This window comes from Silene latifolia, chromosome 9 (genome assembly GCF_048544455.1).
Source record: "Silene latifolia isolate original U9 population chromosome 9, ASM4854445v1, whole genome shotgun sequence".
Classification (NCBI taxonomy): Eukaryota; Viridiplantae; Streptophyta; class Magnoliopsida; order Caryophyllales; family Caryophyllaceae; genus Silene; species Silene latifolia.
In genome coordinates this window covers 135,013,786-135,036,750 of record NC_133534.1, presented here as the reverse complement: position 1 = coordinate 135,036,750, position 22,965 = coordinate 135,013,786, and the positions used below count along the sequence as shown (strand labels likewise).

The following is a 22,965-nucleotide window of genomic DNA, read 5'->3' as shown; positions in this document are numbered from 1 at the left end:
TTTTGCATACAATCAGTAGAAAACATGCATGAAATACCATAAAAAGGCCATGCACCGAATCAACATTTAACTAATTTTAGTCAATTTTTCACTAAAATGCGACATTTTGACTCGGTTTTCTACCAAAAATCATTAAAATTAGCAAAATTACTTGACAAATCACCAAAAAATTCCACAAACCTTTTGAGATCAGTAGGTATGCATGTCCCAAAAATTTCGTGCCAAAACCTCTTCTAACACAATTTTTGAGTTTTTACTAATTATCTCATAATTCATAAAAATGCTTAAAATCAACATGCAAATTACAAGCCTATGCTCTGATACCACTTGAAAGATCATAGATCCATATTAGACTCTCTAATAAAATTAATTTATCTCATAAATTGATGTTTATGTGATCTATGTAACATGCATGTTAATATGAAAGCATAAAAACAAAGTATAAGGAAAAACAATTTCCTTACATTGAATATAAGGTAAAATGGGCACAAATTAGTTCTCCTTACTAATTTGTTCTTGAGCTAAATATATGTGGATGATCCTCCTTGTATAACCTTCAATTAGAAAGTCTCCTCCAAGTAGCACCCAAGAACAACCCAAATAATATTAATAAGTAAGAACTAGTAACTTATTAATATGTACCCTTGAAAATAATACTAGTAATATTACTAACTTTTCTTAGTAATAATGTATACTAGAGAATTTGTAGAGAGATGGATGAAGTTTTGTTCACATGCAAAGTATATAATGAATTGTGTAAGAGGTAGAGTGGAGTAGTGAACAAATATATGGAGTGTAGAATGGGAAATGGAAGTGGCGGGTGGAGTGTCATCAAGTGGACAATTTTGTTTTATATTTTTATCTTACATCACATGCAAAATGTAGTATAAGACATATATTATGGTAGTATACAAAATAAGGTAAAATGATTATGTAAGTAATCATCCATTACACTTATTTTACACGATCCACATGACCATATACGGGTCCATGTTGGTTTTTATATTTGTCGCACAAATCCGTGTAATTTCTCATTTTAAACATCGTATCATGTTTAAATGCTTCCATAATAAATTCGTCCAATTCACTCCGTAAATATACGTGTACCACTACACATATTATTTACGTACTAATATTAATCACATTAGTCAATTAGTACAATTTTAGTAAATTAACAGTTAATTAACTAAAACCCGTTTCCCAAAACTTATTATTTAATTATCGCATAATTAAATAATAACTGCCGCTCCTCGAGTTCGCAACTCGAAATCTCTCTAATAATAATCGACTAACCTCTTAGTCGATAAATCAAGGGACTAAATAAATTGTATCTCATACAATTAATTAGTTATCAATTTGGGTTCGTTCCTTTAGGTGTGACCGAAAGGGGTCAGTTGATCACCGCCGTCTCACGACAATAACGTCAAACTCTAGTCAGCCAACCGTTATCGATTTACGTTAATCAACTGACGAGGATCAAATAATTAAATATCTGATGATATTCTATTAATGAGATTTATTATGTTAACGCACTATTGTGGAGGACACTAACTCCAACAGGGGCTCTGTAGATACCCGTATCCGTCGATATTGGAATTTATAGAGAACCCGACAAACACCCGATGATGATAGGACACATGTATTCTTTAGTTGTCATTGTCATTATTTGGAGCTCGTTTTACGATGTAGAATGGGCGTCGTCGATGAAGTATTTTATTAATTTAAATGATATTTAAATTAATGTTTTTTTTAGTGAGTTCATTTTATTAATTTAAATGATATTTAAATTATGGTTTTTTTAGGTGAATTCAATTTATTTTATTTTATTTTGAATTTATTTTCCCAAGTTTATTTTATTGAAAATAAAATAAATATTTGATTTGAAAAATCATTTTATGAGTATATTTGGTTTGAAAAATCATTTATTTTAATGTGTTAATTGATTTGAAAAATCGATTTGAAAATCGAAAAGAACTCGTTTTGAACATGTGTTTTTGAGCTCGATTTTAGCTCGGTTTTTGAGCCCGTTTTCTTTACGAATTGGCACGAATCTCGAGTACACTAACCAACCTAGACCACTACCCATCCAACCCCAGTTCGAACCCCATAACCATGGCCCAAATCCCGTCCCAAATCACCCCCAACAGCCCGCGCAAAACACAAAGCAGCCCCCCTGTTTTGCAGCTCAAACCCGAGCCCAAAACCCGTGCCCATTAACCCTAACCCATACCCTAATATCCTACCCATATTACCTTACCTTAACCACCAATAAAATCCCCCATACGAACCCTAGAAAACCCCCCAAAAGCTGCTGGACAGCAGCTATGCTCAGGGGAGCCCGTCTGCCTCTCCTCCCTTTTACCCTACTTTAACTCCTTATAAATACCCTCCCTTCCCCATACATCCATTCCTCTAAGTTCTCCACACATCCTAACGTCACTCACAATCTTTAAACCCCAGAAACAAACCCTAATTGCCTCTCAAAAACCCTCCACAAAACCGACATCCAAACTGGAACAGTTTGTGTGTCCTCTTCGAAAAACAGTTCGTTCCTCCTTCAAACCTCCATCAAAACTCCAGTTTCTTATTCCAAAGTAGCCATATAACATCCATCTACACATTAGACAAAGATTTACGAGCCAAATTGCCCTTGAGAATACACGAAATCCCTCGAAAAACAGAGTGTTATACACTCTGTTTTCGCGGTTTGTTCCTGTCTGTCCAGTTCTGTTTGTGCTCGTTTTTCGTGCCCAATAACTCAAAACGAGCAGGGGTTGTTTTAAGATCTCTGTTCTCCTCTCTTTCTAGTTTTCAAAACATCTTTTAAATCGAATTTTCACCGTGAAACGAGAGAGAAATCGCTGTTTGAAAGTTGCTCTCCAGATTCGATAAAAACGTGTTGTTTGCTTTGTTTCTTCGTCGACGACGGCCTCTCGAGACGAGCCAATTGGCTGAAAAGGGTTAGGTTGTGGGCCCGGACAAGGAACCCGACCGTGACCTTAATATCAATTAATGCATTACAACCAAGACCTCGTTCGAATCTCACCATCTAGGGATCACAAAGACGTAAGTGTCCTAGTTTTCCCCAGCGGAGTCGCCAATCTGTGGACATGGCCCACCTGCGTATGCCCAGCCGATCTGTAGACAATGGCAGTGGTCTTTTTGAAAGCCACGCTCGGCGGCGTAAAGGTGATTTCGACCGGATCGTTTTAGATCGGTCGGTTTCGTCTCGGTAAGGGTCTCGAAACGATTAGAGATGTTCGGAGTCGCCACCAAGCATTTCTCGGATGCCTGGAACCCGTTCGAATTCCACTTTATACCTCGGTCAAATCGAAGCACAAAGCAGCGTTTGACATAGGTACTAAAGATAAGGTACGTATTGGGAAGCCCTTTAATCAGACACCAAATCCCGCCCGCGTTTAGCGGCCTCTACTGATCGATCTTGGTTGGTTGAATGCAAAAGTTGATAAAACGGTTTAAATGCATGAATGCGCATCCAATGTTTTAAACCTAACATGTGAGAGCTTTCTAAGTCGGTTGATTTAATCCAAGTATCAAGTATAAGATGTCGAGTTGGATTAACGGTTTATTTGCATGCAAGACGGAAATTAAACATCCATTTACCGTATTAGATTTAGGGTGCATAACATGATCCATTTGTCTTAGTAAGGCATTTTGCAAATATGGTTTTGAATAATCGAATAGTCATCTGATCCGTCCTATATCCGGGTTAACCGGAGTCGGGATCGTCCTAGACTAATGCTGGAAGGGAACATGCCCTGTACCAGACGGCTATAAGAGGCGCGAGCCAGCCGGCGGTGTAAGGGCCTCCCTCTGGTTATGAAAATGAGAAGGAAAAGGCCTACTTGAGGCACGGGTTAGCCAACGGCTGTATGCCGTGTTCTGACTGTTTAGAAAACGTTATGAAACGTATTGAAAATGGGTATTTGAACCCGGTTTGATTTTGAAAGGGTCGTTTAGACCGCATTTGTTGATTTGAAGGACTAGACTCGAATAATCATCATTATTTGATAATATTCGGTGTCGGGTCCGATTTGACAAGCTTGACATGAATAGTTTTGAAAATGATTATGGACTAATTGTTTTAAGTCCATTTTGAATGTAATTAGTCGATACTCGTCATCGTAACCGGGTTAAAATCCGGCATGGTATGTAGAACCAAGGATGATTTCGTGTTGGTGACTAATATGTTTGTTTGAAAATGTAAAGAAATGAAATAAAAGGTTTTAAAATACCTCTTAAATGTCATTAATCAAATATTATCACCGAAACACGGATTTAACCGTCATGGTATGAAGAACCAAGGGTGAAAAATGCTTTATGGTTAAAACATGTGAAATGAAACAAAAGGGTTTCGAAAATACTTGAAATGGTAAAAACCGATTACAAATATGAAAATGGATTAAGGGAAATGACGAGAACAAACACGGTTGATCTCTGGTCTGAGTACCCCATTTAGGCGCGAGCCAGTAGGCGACCTAAGGGGCTTCTGCCTCAGACCAAAAATCAGTTTTGGCTCGTTTATTCCATGTTTTGGTTCATGTTATGCATGTTTTAGCATGTTAAAGTCATGAAACGAATGAAAACATAATAAAAAAGGATTTTTACACCCTCATACTTACATGTTTGGTTATGGCGAGTGACAGACGTAAGTGTAACAACTTGTTTGATCGGAAAAAAACTCGGTTTAAAACTGTTTTGGTAAGTAAAAGAGTGTTTTAAAAGTTTAGTGATGGTGTAGTGGTCAAAGTGGTCGGACAAGTGATTTAATGCACGATGACGGTACCAAACAATGTGTAAGGCTTGTGTTTACGATCGGTAGGTCGTAAACACGCGTCGGGTTGTGACTTTAGAAGTCGAGTCGAGAATTTTAAGGGAGAAAAGAGGGGGCGGACACTCGCGTAACTCTCAAATGGGTGGCATTTGAGGGGTATTTATAGGAGAATGAGTGGTTGTGTGAGTTTTGAGCGACTTGGCCACCTGGGCTGCTCAAAGAGGCGCGAGCCACGTCGCGGCACTTCGCGTTGTGTTGTCACTATCACAACAAACGCAATCATGATTTGTTCTATCCTAGGTTTTGGAGTCACATGTTTGGTACTTGACCAACATGAATCCGGGAAAACTTAGTATAGAAGGCTTGAGATATTTTTGGTTTTTGTGTTTGACTCGGTTTGACTCGTTGTTGGAGTCGGGATTTGAATTTTCGAGTCGGTTTTTGGTCCGGTGTCGGTTTTGACTCTAGTTAGTGTCATCGCGACCCCGTCGCCGTGCATTAAACACTCCAGGTATTTTTGAAATGTTTTGAAATGTTTTGTTTTCGAAATCGTTTTAAGTTTTCCGACGTAAAGTTGTACACAAACTGTCGATCAAACGCTGCGATCCCAAAACATGTTGTAGTCCGATAATCATCGGGTGTTTGTTGGAGTCTCCACAGATACTGGGTATCTACAGATGGTCTACGATTCAAAGGTCATTGGTGTGTACCTAGCTGTGAGTTCTTAAAATGTAAGATTCTCTAGAAGGCTAATAGTACTCCTTATTCGGTTCATACGGGTGGCGATAAGATGTACAAAGATTTGAAGCTACGGTTTTGGTGGTCAAATATGAAGAAGGAGATTGTCGAGTTTATGAGTCGTTGCCTGATCTGTCAGGTGGTCAAGTTTGATCATCAGAGACCTGGTGGTCTACTGCAACCTTTGGAGATTCCCATATGGAAATGGGATTAAATTTCGATGGATTTCATCATGGGATTGTCGACGTCGCCGAAAGGAATGAATGCCATTTGGGTCGTGGTTGATCGTTTTACTAAGGTTGCGCATTTCATTCCGATGAAGGAGACTTGGAGTCTCGAAGAGCTAGCGAATGCTTATCAGCGTGAGATCATTCGTCTTCATGGGGTTCCTAAAGATATTATTTCCGATTGTGATCCGAGGTTCTGTTCTCAGTTTTGGAAGAAGATTCAGTTGGCTTTGGGCAGTGAGCTTAAAATGAGTACTGGTTTTCATGCTGCAACTAATGGTCAGACTGAGCATACCATTCAGATGCTTGAGGATATGCTGCGAGCTTGTGCTTTGGAATTCCAAGTTAGTTGGGAGAAGAGTTTATCACTTGTGGACTTCTCCTACAACACTAGTTACCAAGCTAGTATTCAGATGGTTCCGTTTGAGGCACTTTATGGAAGGAAGTGTCGTAGTCCTTTGTATTTGGACGATTCAAGTGAGGCAGTCATTCTTGGTCGAGTTGGTTCAGGAATCGATTGAGCAGGTAAGATTGATTCGTGAGAAGCTTAAGGCAGCCCAGGATTGACAGAATACATATGCAGACTTGCGGCGTAGGCCGTTTGATTCGAGGTTTGCGATAAGGTCTTCCTTAAGGTTTCACCGATAAAAGGTGTCAAGAGGTTTGGGATTAAGGGCAACCTTAGTCCTAAGTTTATTGGTCCTTACGAGGTGCTCGAGAGAGTTGGCGAGGTAACCTATTGTGGACATAGGCCACCTGTAACGGCCAGCCAATCTGTGGACATGCAGCAGTCGAAAAGCCACGCTCGGTGGCATAAAAATGCTTTCGACTAGATCGTTTTAGATTGGTCAGTTTCGTCTCGGCAATGGGTCTCGAAACGTTGCAAGAGATGTTCGGAGTCACCACCAAGCATTTATGGGATGCTTGGAACTCGTTCGAATCCACTTTATACCTAGGTTAACCAAGGCAAAAAGCGGTGTTTGACATAGGTACTAAAGATAAGGAGTCGTCCCTCTCTAGCATCCTATCTCTAGAATGACTCTCGTTCGCCCTAGATAAGGTCGTCCACTATCCAAAGTTTCTAAGTAAGAGGTGAAGGTACGTATTGGGAAGCCCTTTAATCGGACAACCAATCCCGCCCACGGTAGCGGCCTCTACTGATCGATCTTGGTTGGTTAAATGCAAAAGTTGATAAAACGTGTAAATGCATGAATGCGCATCCACAAGTTTAAACCTAACATATGAGCTTTCTATGTCGGTTGTTTATCCAATTATCAAGTAATTGATTTCAAGTTGGATTTAGTGTTGATTTGCATGCAAGACGGAAATTAAACATCCATTTACCGATTTAGGTTTATGGTGCATAACGTGATCCATTTGTCTTAGAAAGGCGTTTTGCAAATACAAAGTAAAAGGGCAGGCTCGTCATCTGATCCTTCCTGTATTCGGGTTAAACGAAGTTGGGATCGTCCTAGACAAGTGCTGGATTGGAAGTAGGTCCTGCATCAGGCAGCCTATTGAGGCGCGAGCCATTAGGCGATGCAAAGGGACCAATCCTGGTTTGAAAACTAGAAAACAGTTGGCCTGTTTACGCGCGAGGCAGTTGACTGTCCAAAGGAACGTCTTCAGACTGTTGAAAACGTTTGTAAAATGGTTTCTAAAGTGGTATTTGAACCCATCTTTGTTTGAAAAGGTCGTTTAGACCGCTTTTATGTTAATGTGAAGAACGGTACTTGAATAATCATCATTGTATTGACGATATTCGATGTCGGGTTTGGTTTTGCAAGCTTGACATGAATAGTTTCGAAAAATGTTGATTATGAACTAGTTGTGTTAAGTCCATTTGTTTGTAATTAGTCAATGTTTATCATCGTACTCGGGTTTAAACCGACATAGTATGTGGAACCAAGGATGACTTGTACATGTATGACTGATATGTTTGTTTTTGAATTGTAAAGAAATTAATAAAAAGGTTTTAAAATGTCTTTTTAAATGTAATTAACCAAATATTACCACCGAAACACGGATTAAACCGTCATAGTATGAGGAACCAAGGGTGAAAACGTTTTATGATTAAAAAGTTTATCATAAAAATTATTTGAAACGGTAAAAACCGGTTGTAAAATGAAATAAAAAATAGAATGAATGAACTCAAACACGTTTGAGTTCTGACCTGGACACCCCATTGGGGCGTGAGGTACCTAGTGGTGACTAGGGCCTTCTGTTTCCGGTCAAAACTCGGTTTTGGCTCATTCGATCCATGTTTGGGACCATGTTATGCATGTTTTAGCATGTTAAAGTCATAAAAACAGATGTAAAGACATGAAAGAAGAGGATTATTACACCCTCATAATTACATGCTAGGTTTGAGACGAGAAATCGACGGAAGTGTGATAATTTGTTAGGTCGGAAAACTCGGTTGAAAACTGTTTTAGCAAGGTAAAGAGTGTTTTGTTTAGTTTAGTGATTGTGTAGTTGGTCGAAATGGTCGGTCAAGTGATTTAATGCACGATGACAGTACCAAACAATGTGTAAGGCTTGTATTTTCGATCGGTAGGTTGAAAATACGTGTCGGTTTGTGACTTAAGAAGTCGGGTCTAGAATTTTAAGGGAGAAATGAGGGGCGGACACTCGCGTACCTTCAAATGGTGGCATTTGAGGGGTATTTATAGAAGATTGAGTAGTTGTGTGCATTTTGAGCGACATGGCCGCATGGGCTACTAGAAGAGGCGCGAGCCATTTCGCGGGTCTTCGAGCTGTCTTGTCACTATCACGCAATTGAAATCATGATTTGTTCTATCCTAGGTTTTGGATGGCATGATTGTAGTACTTGACCATTCAAGTTTACCGGCTATACTTAACATGGAAGTTTTGTGATGTTTGTTTTTTGTGTTTGACTCGGTTTGACTCGTTGTTGGAGTCGGGATTTGAATTTTTGAGTCGGTTTTTGGTCCGGTGTCGGTTTTGACTCTAGTTAGTGTCATTGCGACCCCGTCGTCATGCATAAAACACTCCAGGTACTTTTGAAAAGTTTTGAAAATATTTTGTTTTCGAAATCGTTGTGAGTTTTCCGACGTATAGTTATACGAAACTGTCGATTAAACGCTGCGATTCCTAAGCATGTTGTAGTCCGATAATCATCGGGTGTTTGTTGGGGATTCAAAAGATACTGGGTATCTACAGTTCCCCCACTTTTATTGAGGCTTGGACAGAGCGAAAGTCAAAGTATAACCCCAGGTCAATCGAAGATTACAACCTGCAGACCGGAGCGACGTCGTGGCGGCTCGAAAGGATTCGGGCCAAGGACCTGTCGTCGGGAAGAGCGACGCCAAGGAGACTCGGGGGTACGAGTCAAGAACCTGTCATCGGGAATACTTTAGAGTCTGTCGACTGTCCGTGTGGATCGTTTTAAGTCCATTAGACTATGTACGAAGGCTCGCCAGCCATAGGAAGGAGTCATACCTAAGGCATCTTCGGGATATGTCCTTGAGTTGTTTCTTGTTTGCACGCGAAGGCTCGCCATCTATGTTGCAGATATGATGGGGCTCGCCAGCCGCGTTGAAGGTGCATTGTGAGGCTTGCCAGCTATGCTGCGGATATGATGGGGCTCGCCAGCCGGGTTGAAGGTGCGTTTTAAGGCTTGCCAGCCATGTTGAAGTGTGCGTTGTGTTGCTAGCCAGCCATGTTGAAGGTGTGCGTTGTGAGGCTCGCCAGCCATGTAGGCGGTGCGTTTTGAGGCTCGCCAACCATGTAGGCGGTGCGTTTTGAGGCTCGCCAACTATGTAGGCGGTTCGTTTTGAGGCTCGCCAGCCATGTTAAATGATCGACTATGGGAAATAGTCGTGTTGGACGAGCTTATTTCGAGAGATCATTGAATTAGTGGGCTCCGTGGGGAGGTCTCCGATATCCTGCTGGGGAATTTCGCTGTTTATATTGGATGTTAGTAGCGCCGGAAAGAGATAGGCTCGAGCCTGGCTCCTGTGGTTGGCGGTGATTTCGAATCTCGAAGAGAGGTAACGGGTTTTATTGCCATTTGTTTGAATTTTGTGGGAAAATAACCAAATTTGAATTTCGCTATTATGTTTTTTGATTTCAAAATGACGGTTTTTAATTCCGTCGTTTGAAATTTGTGAAAATAGCGAGTAAATGGGGCCAATGCCCAAGACTTCGCTGAATAAGAAGAGGAGCACCGCAAAGAGGCGCGAGCCGTCCTGCGAGGCAAGGAGCCTCTCCGTTTTTCTGTAAAAAGACGCGTGGAAGTTCAGCTCCCCATTGCCTTCGTCTTCTTCGAAACAAAACCGCAAAAACCCACAAAATTGCCCTTTTTCGACTTCATCATTTGTAATTTTCGTGCCATTATCTTCATGTCATGTCAAGGTATGTAAATCCTCTTGAATCCATTTGAATTTGTTTGCCTTTTTGGTAATTAAATTAGGGCGAAACCCTAACCCTTCGAAAATCGATTTGGGCGTTTTTGCTTGCCTCATTTTCAAGTGAAATTGATGATTGCATTAGGTTAGAAACCTGTTTAGGAGTATAGGGGTGCTTGTAGTTTGCATTTTGGTCCCCATTTCCGTCTCTAGGAGCAAAAAACGTGAATGAGACGAAAGATCGTCCTATTTCACAATGTCGTGCTTGTTTGTTTGAGTTATGTGCCCCACTAGGTTGCATTGTAGTCGGGAAAGACCGTCTTTGCCATATTGGACCTTTGTTTGGCATTGGGGGTAAATTTTGAATTTTTGCCTTTGTGAGACGGTCTTATGCTGACGAAATAAGCGTCTGTTTGGGCTCAAATTGAGCCATCTTGCTTTGAAATGGACCTTACGGTAGTTTAGGTCGCTTTGAGAGGCGATTAAATCACGTGGTTTTGTTGTGGTCGTATTTTGAATTTTTGACCTGCTTGTGCTTGAATTGGCGTAAAATTGTCTTTTTCGAGCTGTGAAAAATGCCCAGTTGTGTCGGAATTTTTGTTCCTTATTTTTGCGGACCTTGTGTGGGTCTTTGAAGTGTTAGGTGGTTTTTTGTAATTTTGTCGTTGTTTTGACTCGTCTTTTGCTTGAAAAGAAGGGCGAGTCGGTTTTTTTTTGTGCAATTTTTGTGGTGTCTTGCTGGATGGGTTCGGGCGGGTTTGCCCTTGTTTTTTTTTTTTGCAGGTGGTTTGTTTTTTTTGGATTTTGTCCGTTTTGTGTCGTCGTAATGCCAAAATTTTGGCTGACGTTGTTTTTGCTTTGTCCTGATTGCAGGTGAGTGATCTGGGGCTAATGGGCCCATTGGGTCCGTGGCCGAGGCCTTAGACCTGTTGTTCGGGACTGGACCGGTTAGTACTCTGGCGAGTGCTCCCGAGGTGGTGGTGGAGGACGCTTTCGAGGAGGAGGCCACCGAGGAGGTTGTTAGAGGCGAGTGAGCTACGGAGGCACGTGAGGAGCCCGTTGTCGGGGCCGTTGGTGCTAAGGGAGCCACAGAGATTCGGGGGGTGAGGGGGCGTTGTTGGGGCTGTTGGTGCTGAAAAGGCTCAGACGGGGTCTGAGGCTGGTTCCTCTGGGAGGAGGGTCAGCACTAGGAGGAGAGGTCCTCGGACCTCTAGACAGGGGCTCCAGAACGTCGTACGTATTATCGAGAGGGATCCTCCTTGTCCCGTGTAGTCTCGCGGGACGAATAGGCGAAGAGTAGAGACGGAAGCGGACGACGTCTTCGTCGAGAGTTGGGAGGCTAGATAGGTTACGGTCCCGCGGGGGTTGAACCTGCGGGAGGCGCCTGCTTGGGCTGACGGCTTTTACGGTAGCCAGTTGTTGTTGCGGCTAGACACTCACATTTCCTACCGTGCGCAAGAGGGCTTGGTGAGTCTGCTGCTTTGTTGAGTTTTTGCTGTTTTTGTTGTTTCAGACCCGTATAGGTGTTCTGATGTTGTTTGTTTCCCAATTTCAAAAGATTGCTACCATGAGGACTTTCTCAATCTTCTCGACTTGAATGGGCTTTTACGACGTTCTCCGTGCCGGTTCGAGGGAGATTGTTGGAGTAAGTGTCCTCAACAATAGTGCGATCACATGATTAAACATCATAATTAAATCTCATAATAAGAATACGTAAAGGATGATTCATTATATAGTTAACTGATCAACATTAATCAGTAATGATTGGCTAACTAGAGTTTGACATTACTGTCGTTTGACGATGGTGATCAGTTGATCCCTTAAGGTCACACCTATAGGACAATTCCCTTAATAGATAAGGTGATTAATTGTATATCGATACAAGTTAATCAATTCCTTATGTTTGAACAATTCTTTTGTGAGTGAGAATTTTTATATCTTATTGTAATTTGATTAAATAAGATTTATTTTATTTTATTTTTGCTAAAAGGTAAGCTTTTCATTAATAATCGCAAATTACATCACATCTTCTTTTGGATACAAAAGTCACAAATTTCAATGTAAATATTACGCTAAGTGCACCTTAGACAACCAGTTGGCATCTTTATGAGAGATACAAACTGGTTTACAATGACTAAAACGTCCTCTAATGACCTCCTGAACCTGAGTTGCTAGAATACTAGGCCTAGTGATATATAGCTTTAGTCTTGCTTCATTTCGCTGCATCCAAATAAAATACCAACATGCTAAGACAGCAGCAGTAGTGATACTCTTCCGTAGCTTACTCCATCTTCTGCGGGCAAAACTGAGTAAACAACCATCAGTATTAATATCAGCACCCACCCATTTCCCTACAATGCATAAAAGCTCTTGACTGTAATGGCATCTTGTAAACAAATGATGATGAGTTTCAGAGTGCATTTGACAGATGCAACAGAGATCATCATCACAAACACCATACTGTACCAACTTATCTTTCAACTTCAAGGCTTGATGGAAGATTATCCAGGCAATGAAGGTGTGCTTTGGGAGAGCCACGGGACACCAAACTGCCCTATACCAGTCCACCTGATCCCTCTTTAACCTTAACCATTGATAACAACTCTTCACAGTATACAAACCAGCATTCTGACACCACTGACCCTCAACAAAACCACCACTTATAGTATCTTTGACACCACAAATTTCTTAGAAATATTTATCTCTTTACTTGACACATTCATATATGTGATGATTTTAATTTAGTTATAAAATTAAAAAATGATCTTATGCATGCAAACCATAATTAAAAGGAAGAAATCATCAACCCTTACATTGGTATTTCGGATTATTGGGCACAAGTAAGATCTCCTTCTTACTTGTTCTTGAGCACTCCAAAATGGAAGAACAAGGATTCAAATGTAGAATCCCTCCCAAGGATTTATACCCAAGGTAACAACTTAACAAAATTAATATTATTATTACTAGAACAATATTAATTTTAAATAAAATTGACTTAAAAATCTTTATTTTGGTCTCCTAATTTTCGGTTAAGAGAGGATGAAGATTGGAGCTTTATTTCTCTAGTTTTCTTAGAGAGCCGTTTTTATTTCTTACACTAGAAATATGGTATGAATTATGAATGAAAAATAATAGAGAAAAACTCTCTATTTTGTCCTTCAAAAAACCGGTGGGAAGGAGAGAGAGGGAGCCAATGCATGGTCATGTTTTTCTATCCAAGAAAACATAGGCTTGCATGGCTATGGATAGGTGCAATTATATTGTTTTCCACTCAAAAATATAACATAATTTAAACACCATACTCCGTCTTAATTTCGGTCTACTTAAGATAAAATGGACTCCATTTTATCTCTGTCAATTTGTCACATGTCATGTAAAATTGATATGTATTTTTAACATATTAAAAATCAACGCATTAATAAAAATACGTCATATACAAAATCGACTTAGTAATTCATAATTACTTGAACCAAAATAATTTACCAATTATAAATCACAACATCTTGTATTTATAATTAATTATTCATTCAAATGCAATTGTTTCCTTAAACAATAATTTCATCTAAGTAATAAAACAATTCAATCACTTAGACCGTATCTTATTTAATCAAATTATAATGAGATACGTAAATATTACTTCCAAAATCGTCCGTCAATTTTAAGTAATTTAATTAACCCGTATCGTCATACGATCAATTAAGAATGTTACGCTTTAGGTATGACCTAAGAGGATCAACTGGTCACCACCGTCGCACGACAGTAATGTCAAACTCTAGTCAGCCAATCATTACCGATATGTGTGGACCAGTTGACAGTAAAAATTACTTCCCAATTGTATTCTTTAAAATGAGACTTAAACATGTGATCGTTATGATCAACAGTTGTGATCGCATTATTGTCGGAGGACACATATTCCAACAATCTCCCACTTGTCCTCGACAAGTGTGCGTCACCAATTCTCTTGTCCTATTACTATCTCCCACTCAATGCAAGGTGTCTTTCAGGTCGTACTTGCAAGTGATCATATCGAGAGTGGTTTCCTCGATCTGGAGAATAACTGATTGACCGGATTTATCTACCATAGATATCTACCGAGCGTGGCCACGCATTTCCAGTTCATTACTCCTCGAGTGGCCCTGAGATATTTTTATAACCCTAACTAGGGGTGGACAATTCCTATCGCACTCATTCCCTTCGACTAGCCACAGCCATCATAACCCAAAATATGCCCATTTGACCCCATTTACGAAGGTCGTAGTAACACAAATCAAAGTTAATCTGAAACTGTGCCATCATAGGTGAATAGTCTTTAGTCAAAAGAATTGACTCGTTAGAATACTATAGTAGCTCTCGCCACGACCAGGCTATATAAATTTGCCAGAACTCTATAAGCAGTCATAAGGCCCGACAAGGTGTTCCTAACAGTCTGCCTATGTGATCGACTAGTCATTCTCATATGACTCTATGGCACTTGAACTTTCCATCAATCGCATCACACTCTATTCACTTCGAGACGTCACCTCATACAAGTGACTATGGGCAAATACTATCTTAATCCGCGTTCACTTTAACGGGGTTCAATTGTCTCCACAACCCGTTTGGATGTAACAATGTATAAAGAAAAGATAAAAGACAAATGTGATTATGAACATGAACAAAAACAACACTTTTATTTCATTTCAAAATATAACAAAAACTTGGTACACGTTTAAGTCCCATGGACGCAACATGTCCATCATGCTTGGCCTGCGATAAAGGCTTGGTGAGCGGATCGGCTATGTTGTCATCCGTCCCAACCTTACAAATCGCAATTTCCTTTCTTTCAATGAAATCTCTTATTACATGATATTTTCTAAGTACATGTCTAGATCTATTACTAAACTTTGGCTCTTTAGCTTGGAAGATTGTCCCACTATTATCACAATAAAGAGTGATGGGATCATTGGCGGTAGGTACTACTCTTAGACCTTCCGTGAATTGCCTAATCCACACAGCTTCCTTGGCTTCCGATCCGCAATCTACTCACCTCCGTTGTTGAATCCGCGGTCACGACTTCCTTGAAGCTTCTCCATTAACGGCACCACCATTGAGCATGAAAACGAAACCAGCTTGTGATTTCATGTCATCTCTATCTGTTTGAAAACTTGAGTCCGTGTATCCATTAACACGTAGCTCGGTGTCTCCTCCAAACACTAAGATAGAATCCTTAGTTCTTCTCAAGTACTTAAGGATGTTCTTGACGGCTATCCAGTGACTCTCACCTGGATTTCCTTGATATCTACTCGTCATGTTCAAGGCATACGAGACATCAGGACGTGTGCATATCATGGCGTACATGATTGATCCAACAGCGGAAGCATAAGGGATCATCTTCATGCGTTCAACATCATGGGGTTCGGAGGGAGATTGAGTCTTGCTCAATATAGTCCCAGTTACCATAGGTACCAAACCCCTTTTAGATTTGTCCATGCTGAACCGTCGAAGAATCTTATCAACATAAGATTCTTGACTTAGTGCCAATATCCTCTTGGATCTATCTCTATGGATCTGGATACCTAATATGCGTTGTGCCTCTCTTAAATCCTTCATTTGGAAGTGGTTACCTAACAACTTCTTAACAGAAGACAACATTGGAATATCATTTCCTATGAGTAGTATGTCATCGACATACAAGATTAGGAACACAACATTGCTCACACTGAATTTCATGTATAAACATGGTTCCTCAACACTTCAAGCGAAACCATTCTCCTTTATAACATGATTGAATCGATGATTCCAACTTCTAGATGCTTCCTTAAGACCATAGATGGATCTCTTAAGCTTGCACACTTTGTTAGGATTCTTAGAATCAACAAAACCTTCGTGTTGTATCATGTACACCTCCTCTTCTAAATGCCCATTTAGAAAAGTGGTTTTGACATCCATTTGCCATATTTCATAATCATGAAATGCGGCAATCGCTAACAAAATCCTTATGGATCTTAGCATGGCTACGGGGGCGAAGGTCTCATCATAATGGAGACCTTGGACTTGGGTAAATCCTTTTGCCACTAGCCTAGCTTTGTAGACATTATCATGTCCTTCTATGCCATTCTTGACTTTGAAAATCCATTTGCATTGGAGAGGTCTTGCCCCTTTAGGCAAATCTACCAAGTCCCAAACTTGGTTTTCATGCATAGAATCCATTTCGGACTTCATGGCTTCAAGCCATAAGGAGGAATTAGGACTAGAGATTGCGGACTTGTAGGTGGCGGGCTCGTCACTTTCTAAAAGCAACACATCGAGTGTTCCATCTTCTTCGATAAGTCCCACATATCGATCGGGATGGCGAATAACTCGGCCCGTTCTTCTAGGTGGAGGAGGGATAACCACGTTAGACGACGAAGGAACATCTTCTTGCGTCTCTACTTGGGTTTGTGGCTCTTGAACTTCATCAATTTCAAAATTTCTCCCACTCTGTCTCTTAGAAATAAATTCCCTTTCTAAGAAGACAGCCTCGCAAGACACAAACACTTTGTTTTCTTGAGGTTTGTTGAAGTAGTATCCTCGAGAGGTCGAGGGGTAACCTACAAAGATGCATTTTTCGGATCTTGGGGCAAGCTTGTTGTCGGTCTTTGCCTTGACGTAAGCATCACATCCCCAAATCTTCATATAGGATATATTGGGAACCCTTCCCGTCCACATCTCACATGGAGTCTTTTCGGTGGTCTTTGTGGGACTATTGTTCAAAGATCTAATTGCGGTTTGAATCGCAAATCCCCAAAACGAGTTTGGTAACTCGGTTTGACTCATCATGGATCGAACCATATCAAGTAAGGTTCGATTTCTCCTTTCGGCAACCCCATTAAGTTGTGGTGTTCCGGGTGGAGAAAGTTGTGATATGATACCACAACCTTTCAAGTTTGAATCGAATTCAAGGCTAAGATATTCTCCACCACGATCGGATCGTAGTGCTTTTATCTTTTTGTTCAATTGGTTCTCTACTTCATTTTGAAATTCCTTGAATTTCTCAAAACCTTCACTCTTATATTTCATTAAATAGACATGCCCATGTCTACTCAAGTCATCGGTGAAGGTTATGAAGTAGTCATAATTTCCTCGAGCGGTGATACTCATTGGTCCACATACATCGGTGAGTATGAGTCCCAATAGTTCACTAGCTCGTGTCCCTTTACCACTAAAAGGATTACGAATCATTTTGCCAAGTAGGCAATATTCGCATGTACCATATGATTGATAATCAAATGGTGTAATCACATTACTTGAAATTAATCTTTTGATGCGATTCTCGTTTATGTGACCTAATCGACAATGCCAAATGAACGATTCACTTGGGTCACTTGATTTGAGTTTTTTTGATTGAATGTTATAGATATCATTAGTTGGATTTGAGGTTTCTAAAATTTAAATGCCATTAATAGAGGAAACTTGGCCTATAACCAAGTCGTTCCTAGAAATAGTACAACGATTGTTCTTAAGGACAAAACAAAAACCGTCCATGTCTAGCATAGCGATAGAAATAATGTTTTTAGAGAGTGTAGGCACATAAAAACAATTATGTAAATACATCTCAAATCCATTAGGCAAAGCTAATACATAAGTTCCTTTGGATTCGGCCGCTACTCGAGCTCCATTTCCAAGGCGTAGATCCACATCTCCTTTGCTAAGCCTCTTCACGTCTCTTAAACCCTGTAAATGATTACAAAGGTGAGAACCACAACCGGTATCCAGTACCCATGTCGTAGTGGAAGTATAATTTATATCAATAACATAAATTTCCTTAGGAATTTTACCTTTTGGAACGATGATTCCTTCCCTTATATTTTGCAAATATACGGGACAATTCCTAAGCCAATGTCCCATGCCATAGCAATAATGGCACTCATCATCAACTTGCTTGAAGTTTTTCACTTTCTTTCCCTTCTTCTTGAACCTTTTGCCCTTTGAAGCAAGAACTTGATTGCTTGAGCTCCCACTAGTTTTGGCATCTTTATCTTCCAGAGACAAAGATCCTATAGATTGTATGAGGCGGTCTTCCTGAGACTGGCTCACACGAGACCTTGTAGGAGGTTTAGAAGAAGTGATGAAGTTTAGGTTTCCATCCGAACCAATCCCAAAATGAAGTTCTCTAGTAGTGTTGAAATCATTGTTGGAGCAAACGTCGTCAAAAACATTGTGACAAGACTCAATAGTTATCGGTGCGGTAGCGTTTGATGGATTCATTGTAATGAACTACAAGTATGGAGGAAAAGGAAATATTAACATTTGTCTTTTTAATATCATACTTGTAAATAAATTAACAAGATATAAGCATTTATATAGTGACCTCTACCCAACTATTATAAATGATTCCAAGATCCAAATTCATATTAACTTGGGCACGGTAGGGCCGATTTATCCCTTATAAATATAACTCGGTGGATTAACACTTTAATCGATTCTACTTTTAGAACTCTTGGTCGATAAAATTACATTAACATTTATCTTTAGCCCGGAACACATGCGACTACGGTCACCAATACTTCCGTTGAGCTCAATCCAAATTTCGAATAAATGTGTCCATGATCCAAATCCACATCAACTTGGGCACGGTAGGGCCGATTCATCCCTTATCAACATGAATTCGGTGGATAGACATTTATCACCCACTTCCCCTACGTAACAAGTTTTGTACCCCGGTAGGGTCGAGTGCACTCACTCGCGAAATAGGTTTTCATGGTTTCTACTTTTTGGTAAGGCTATGTCTCAATTGATTATTTTAGCGAGAGGTCATGTCAATTTATTATCTATCACGTTTTAAGTGAACTAAAGCGGTGAACTACGATAATTCTAATTGACACGGTCGATAAACTCGATTAAGAGATGATGCATGTTTTAGTTATGGCGATTTAGCGATGCATGCAACATATAAATAAAAATGCAAAGCATAAATTAAATCCTAGTATGGCCTTCCTAAAATAGAAAATCTAATTAACTATTACATATTCGGAAACCAACTCCATTGGTCCCTTGAACTTCGGTTTTGGCGCGCATCTCGAGGTAACACCGTCTTTATGTATCGCCTTCTTGAGTGACACCGTCTTCAAGGAACTCCGGAATAAATAAATTACATAACAAATAAATTACATAATTTCCTATTATACATTTGTAATTAAAATAAAATAAATCTATTAAATTACAAAACGGTGATACGAGATCACAATAAATTACAACCGAATCGATATTCCCATACATTTCGGGTAATACCAATTAAAAACTAAGGCCATACTAAGTAAATTACATAATTCAAAAAATTACATAAAATAAAATTATGACAATCATAAATAAAATGCAGCATTATAATATGTATGAACATGCCCAATTTTATGCTAAATCGCCTTTAAGGAGCCAATATCGTATATTTAACGGTTTTTACGGATTTGCGTGATTCAACCTTTTAAAATCACAATAAATTACATAAAATCATATTTATGCACAAGTTAATTACCCTAACCAACTTAGGACTCAAAATTAGTCTCCACTAACTATTTGACTATAATTAACTTATATTACTTAAAATTGTTCATTAGTGGACTCAAAAATACAATAAAAAGCTATAAACTTCAAATAAATCACAAAAATTTCAAATAAATTTGAAATTTGAAATTTAAACTCATGAACATTCTGGAAAAATACCATGACACTCATAATATTCCAAAACTTAGGTTAAAATTTCGAAATATTTATCGGAAAAACTATGTTGCGGTTTATCGGATTTATCAATTATAATCATAAAAACATGAGAAAAATTATATTCATCAACTTTTCAATTTTAGATATGAAAAAGATAATAAAATGCAACATGCGACGTTTTTTCTTAGTCATGAAGTATGTTTTAGCAATTATTCACTAATTAAGTCACTATTTATGCTATTTTTCATCAAAAATTCATAAATCATGCATAAAGACTTCATTATAACCTATTATTTTACACACATCTTGTAAAATTGCATGTGACAACATATTAAATTTCTATGACCAGATTCGAAATATTTCTCATATTAACCTATTATTAATTTAAATTCGATTTTTATCATGAAAAATCCATATTTCGAGCATAAAACTCCAAAAATTATGAAAATTTACAGGTAATATAAAAATCATATATGTGAAAACATATCCAAAAACCACTATAAAATTCGAAATTTAGCTAATTTTAGTCCGAAAATGACATTTTAATCATAAAATCACATTTTTAATGTCATTATTATATAAGATGAACAATAAAAATCCATAAATTAACCAAAATATCCTAAATACATTTTAGGATCAGAAACTTTAACATGCATAATTTATTTCATGATATATCATAATAACACAAATTTACAACTTTTATATGTTAATCGTATAACTCTGAAAAACTATAACCGATTTGCATGCAAACAACCAAGGCTCTGATACCGCTTGTTAGAAATCCTTATCTCTTTACTTGACACATTCATATATGTGATGATTTTAATTTAGTTATAAAATTAAAAGATTATCTTATGCATGCAAACAATAATTAAAAGGAAGAAATCATCAACCCTTACATTGGTATTTCGGATTATTGGGCACAAGTAAGATCTCCTTCTTACTTGTTCTTGAGCACTCCAAAATGGAAGAACAAGGATTCAAGTGTAGAATCCCTCCCAAGGATTTATACCCAAGGTAACAACTTAACAAAATTAATATTATTATTACTAGAACAATATTAATTTTAAATAAAATTGACATAAAAATCTTTATTTTGGTCTCTTAATTTTCGGTTAAGAGAGGATGAAGATTGGAGCTTTATTTCTCTAGTTTTATTAGAGAGCCTTTTTTATTTCTTACATTAGAAATATGGTATGAATTATGAATGAAAGATAATAGAGAAAAACTCTCTATTTTGTCCTTCAAAAAACCGGTGGGAAGGAGAGAGAGGGAGCCAATGCATGGTCATGTTTTTCTATCCAAGAAAACATAGGCTTGCATGGCTATGGCTAGGTGCAATTATATTGTTTTCCACTCAAAAATATAACATAATTTAAACACCATACTCCCTCTTAATTTCGGTCTACTTAAGATAAAATGGACTCCATTTTATCTTTGTCAATTTGTCAATTTGTCACATGTCATGTAAAATTGATATGTATTTTTAACATATTAAAAATCAACGCATTAATAAAAATACGTCATATACAAAATCGACTTAGTAATTCATAATTACTTGAACCAAAATAATTTACCAATTATAAATCACAACATCTTGTATTTATAATAAATTATTCATTCAAATGCAATTGTTTCCTTAAACAATAATTTCATCTAAGTAATAAAACGATTCAATCACTTAGACCGTATCTTATTTAATCAAATTATAATGAGATACGTAAATATTACTTCCAAAATCGTCCGTCAATTTTAAGTAATTTAATTAACCCGTATCGTCATACGATTAATTAAATGATCAATTAAGAATGTTACCCTTTAGGTATGACCTAAGGGGATCAACTGGTCACCACCGTCGCACGACAGTAATGTCAAACTCTAGTCAGCCAATCATTACCGATATGTGTGGACCAGTTGACAGTAAAAATTACTTCCCAATTGTATTCTTTAAAATGAGACTTAAACATGTGATCGTTATGATCAACAGTTGTGATCGCATTATTGTCGGAGGACACATATTCCAACAAAATTTTCCTCCAGTACCAACAGCAGTCTGAAGGAGGTTTATACTGAAGCCAAGGTGAAGCTTTTAAATAAACATGGTTCACCCATTGAACCCAAAGCCTGTCAGGCTGCACTGCAATCCACCAAACTAACTTTCCAACCAAAGCAATATTCCAAACCTGAGATTGTTTGAGCCCTAGTCCCCCCTCCTGTTTTGGCACACAAACTTTATGCCAAGCAACTGAAGGAGGTTTACCATATTCAGAGTTGCCTTCCCAAAGAAAGTTTCTACAAATATCATCCACTCTCTTAAGAACACACTTAGGAAGGACAAACATAGCAGCCCAATAACTATGCATAGTAGAAAGAACAGAGGAGACTAAAACAAGCCTTCCTGTATATGAAAGGTGCTTAGCTCCCAAACTTCTAATCCTGGCCACTATCTTTTCAATTAACAATGCACAATCTTTCTTCAGAAGCCTCCCTGCAGTGATAGGCACTCCAAGGTATTTAAAAGGAAGGGTACCCTCTATAAACCCAGAGATTGACAAAATATCTTTCTTGAGCTGAGCATTAACACCATTAAAATACACACTAGACTTCTGAGCATTCATCCTGAGCCCAGAAGCTTCAGAAAAACCAGAATAGGCCCTCAACAAGAGCATTATAGAGTGTGCATTCCCTTTGCAAAATAACAACAAATCATCGGCGAACATTAAATGTCTCAATTTAAGAGGTTTGCAAAGGGGGTGATATTGGAAAGGCATTTTCTCAGTAGCACACTTCAAAATCCTACTCAGGTACTCCATACTCAAAGTAAATAATAGAGGTGATATGGGGTCTCCCTGTCTAAGGCCCCTCTTACCAGGAAAGAACCCAAAATAAGATTTATTTTAGTAATTAAAAGATTTTATTACTAAAATTCGTTATTGTTTGTGAAACAACTAAATTAAGAATGATTGATTGATTATAATTGCAAAATGTTGTGAGTTATAATTATATGAACCATTTTATTTATGTGATCAAGAATTACTAGACAATTTGTTATATGTAATTTAATTAATGTATATAATGATATTTATTTAATAAATATGCATTATATTAATTAATAACATGTTACATGCTACATGTGACATATTGTGTGACAAATGACAAA

General features: G+C 38.4%; 1 protein-coding gene across 1 annotated transcript; it reads right to left on the bottom strand.

Moving 5' to 3' along the window:
* Positions 1–12,197: 12,197 nt before the first annotated feature.
* Positions 12,198–22,474, bottom strand: LOC141601620 (uncharacterized). Its single transcript, XM_074421915.1, has 2 exons — positions 21,853–22,474; positions 12,198–12,799 (listed from the first exon to the last, which is right to left on the bottom strand). Exons 1-2 carry the CDS (start codon positions 22,472–22,474, stop codon positions 12,198–12,200), a joined length of 1,224 nt encoding a protein of 407 aa, XP_074278016.1.
* Positions 22,475–22,965: the final 491 nt, after the last annotated feature.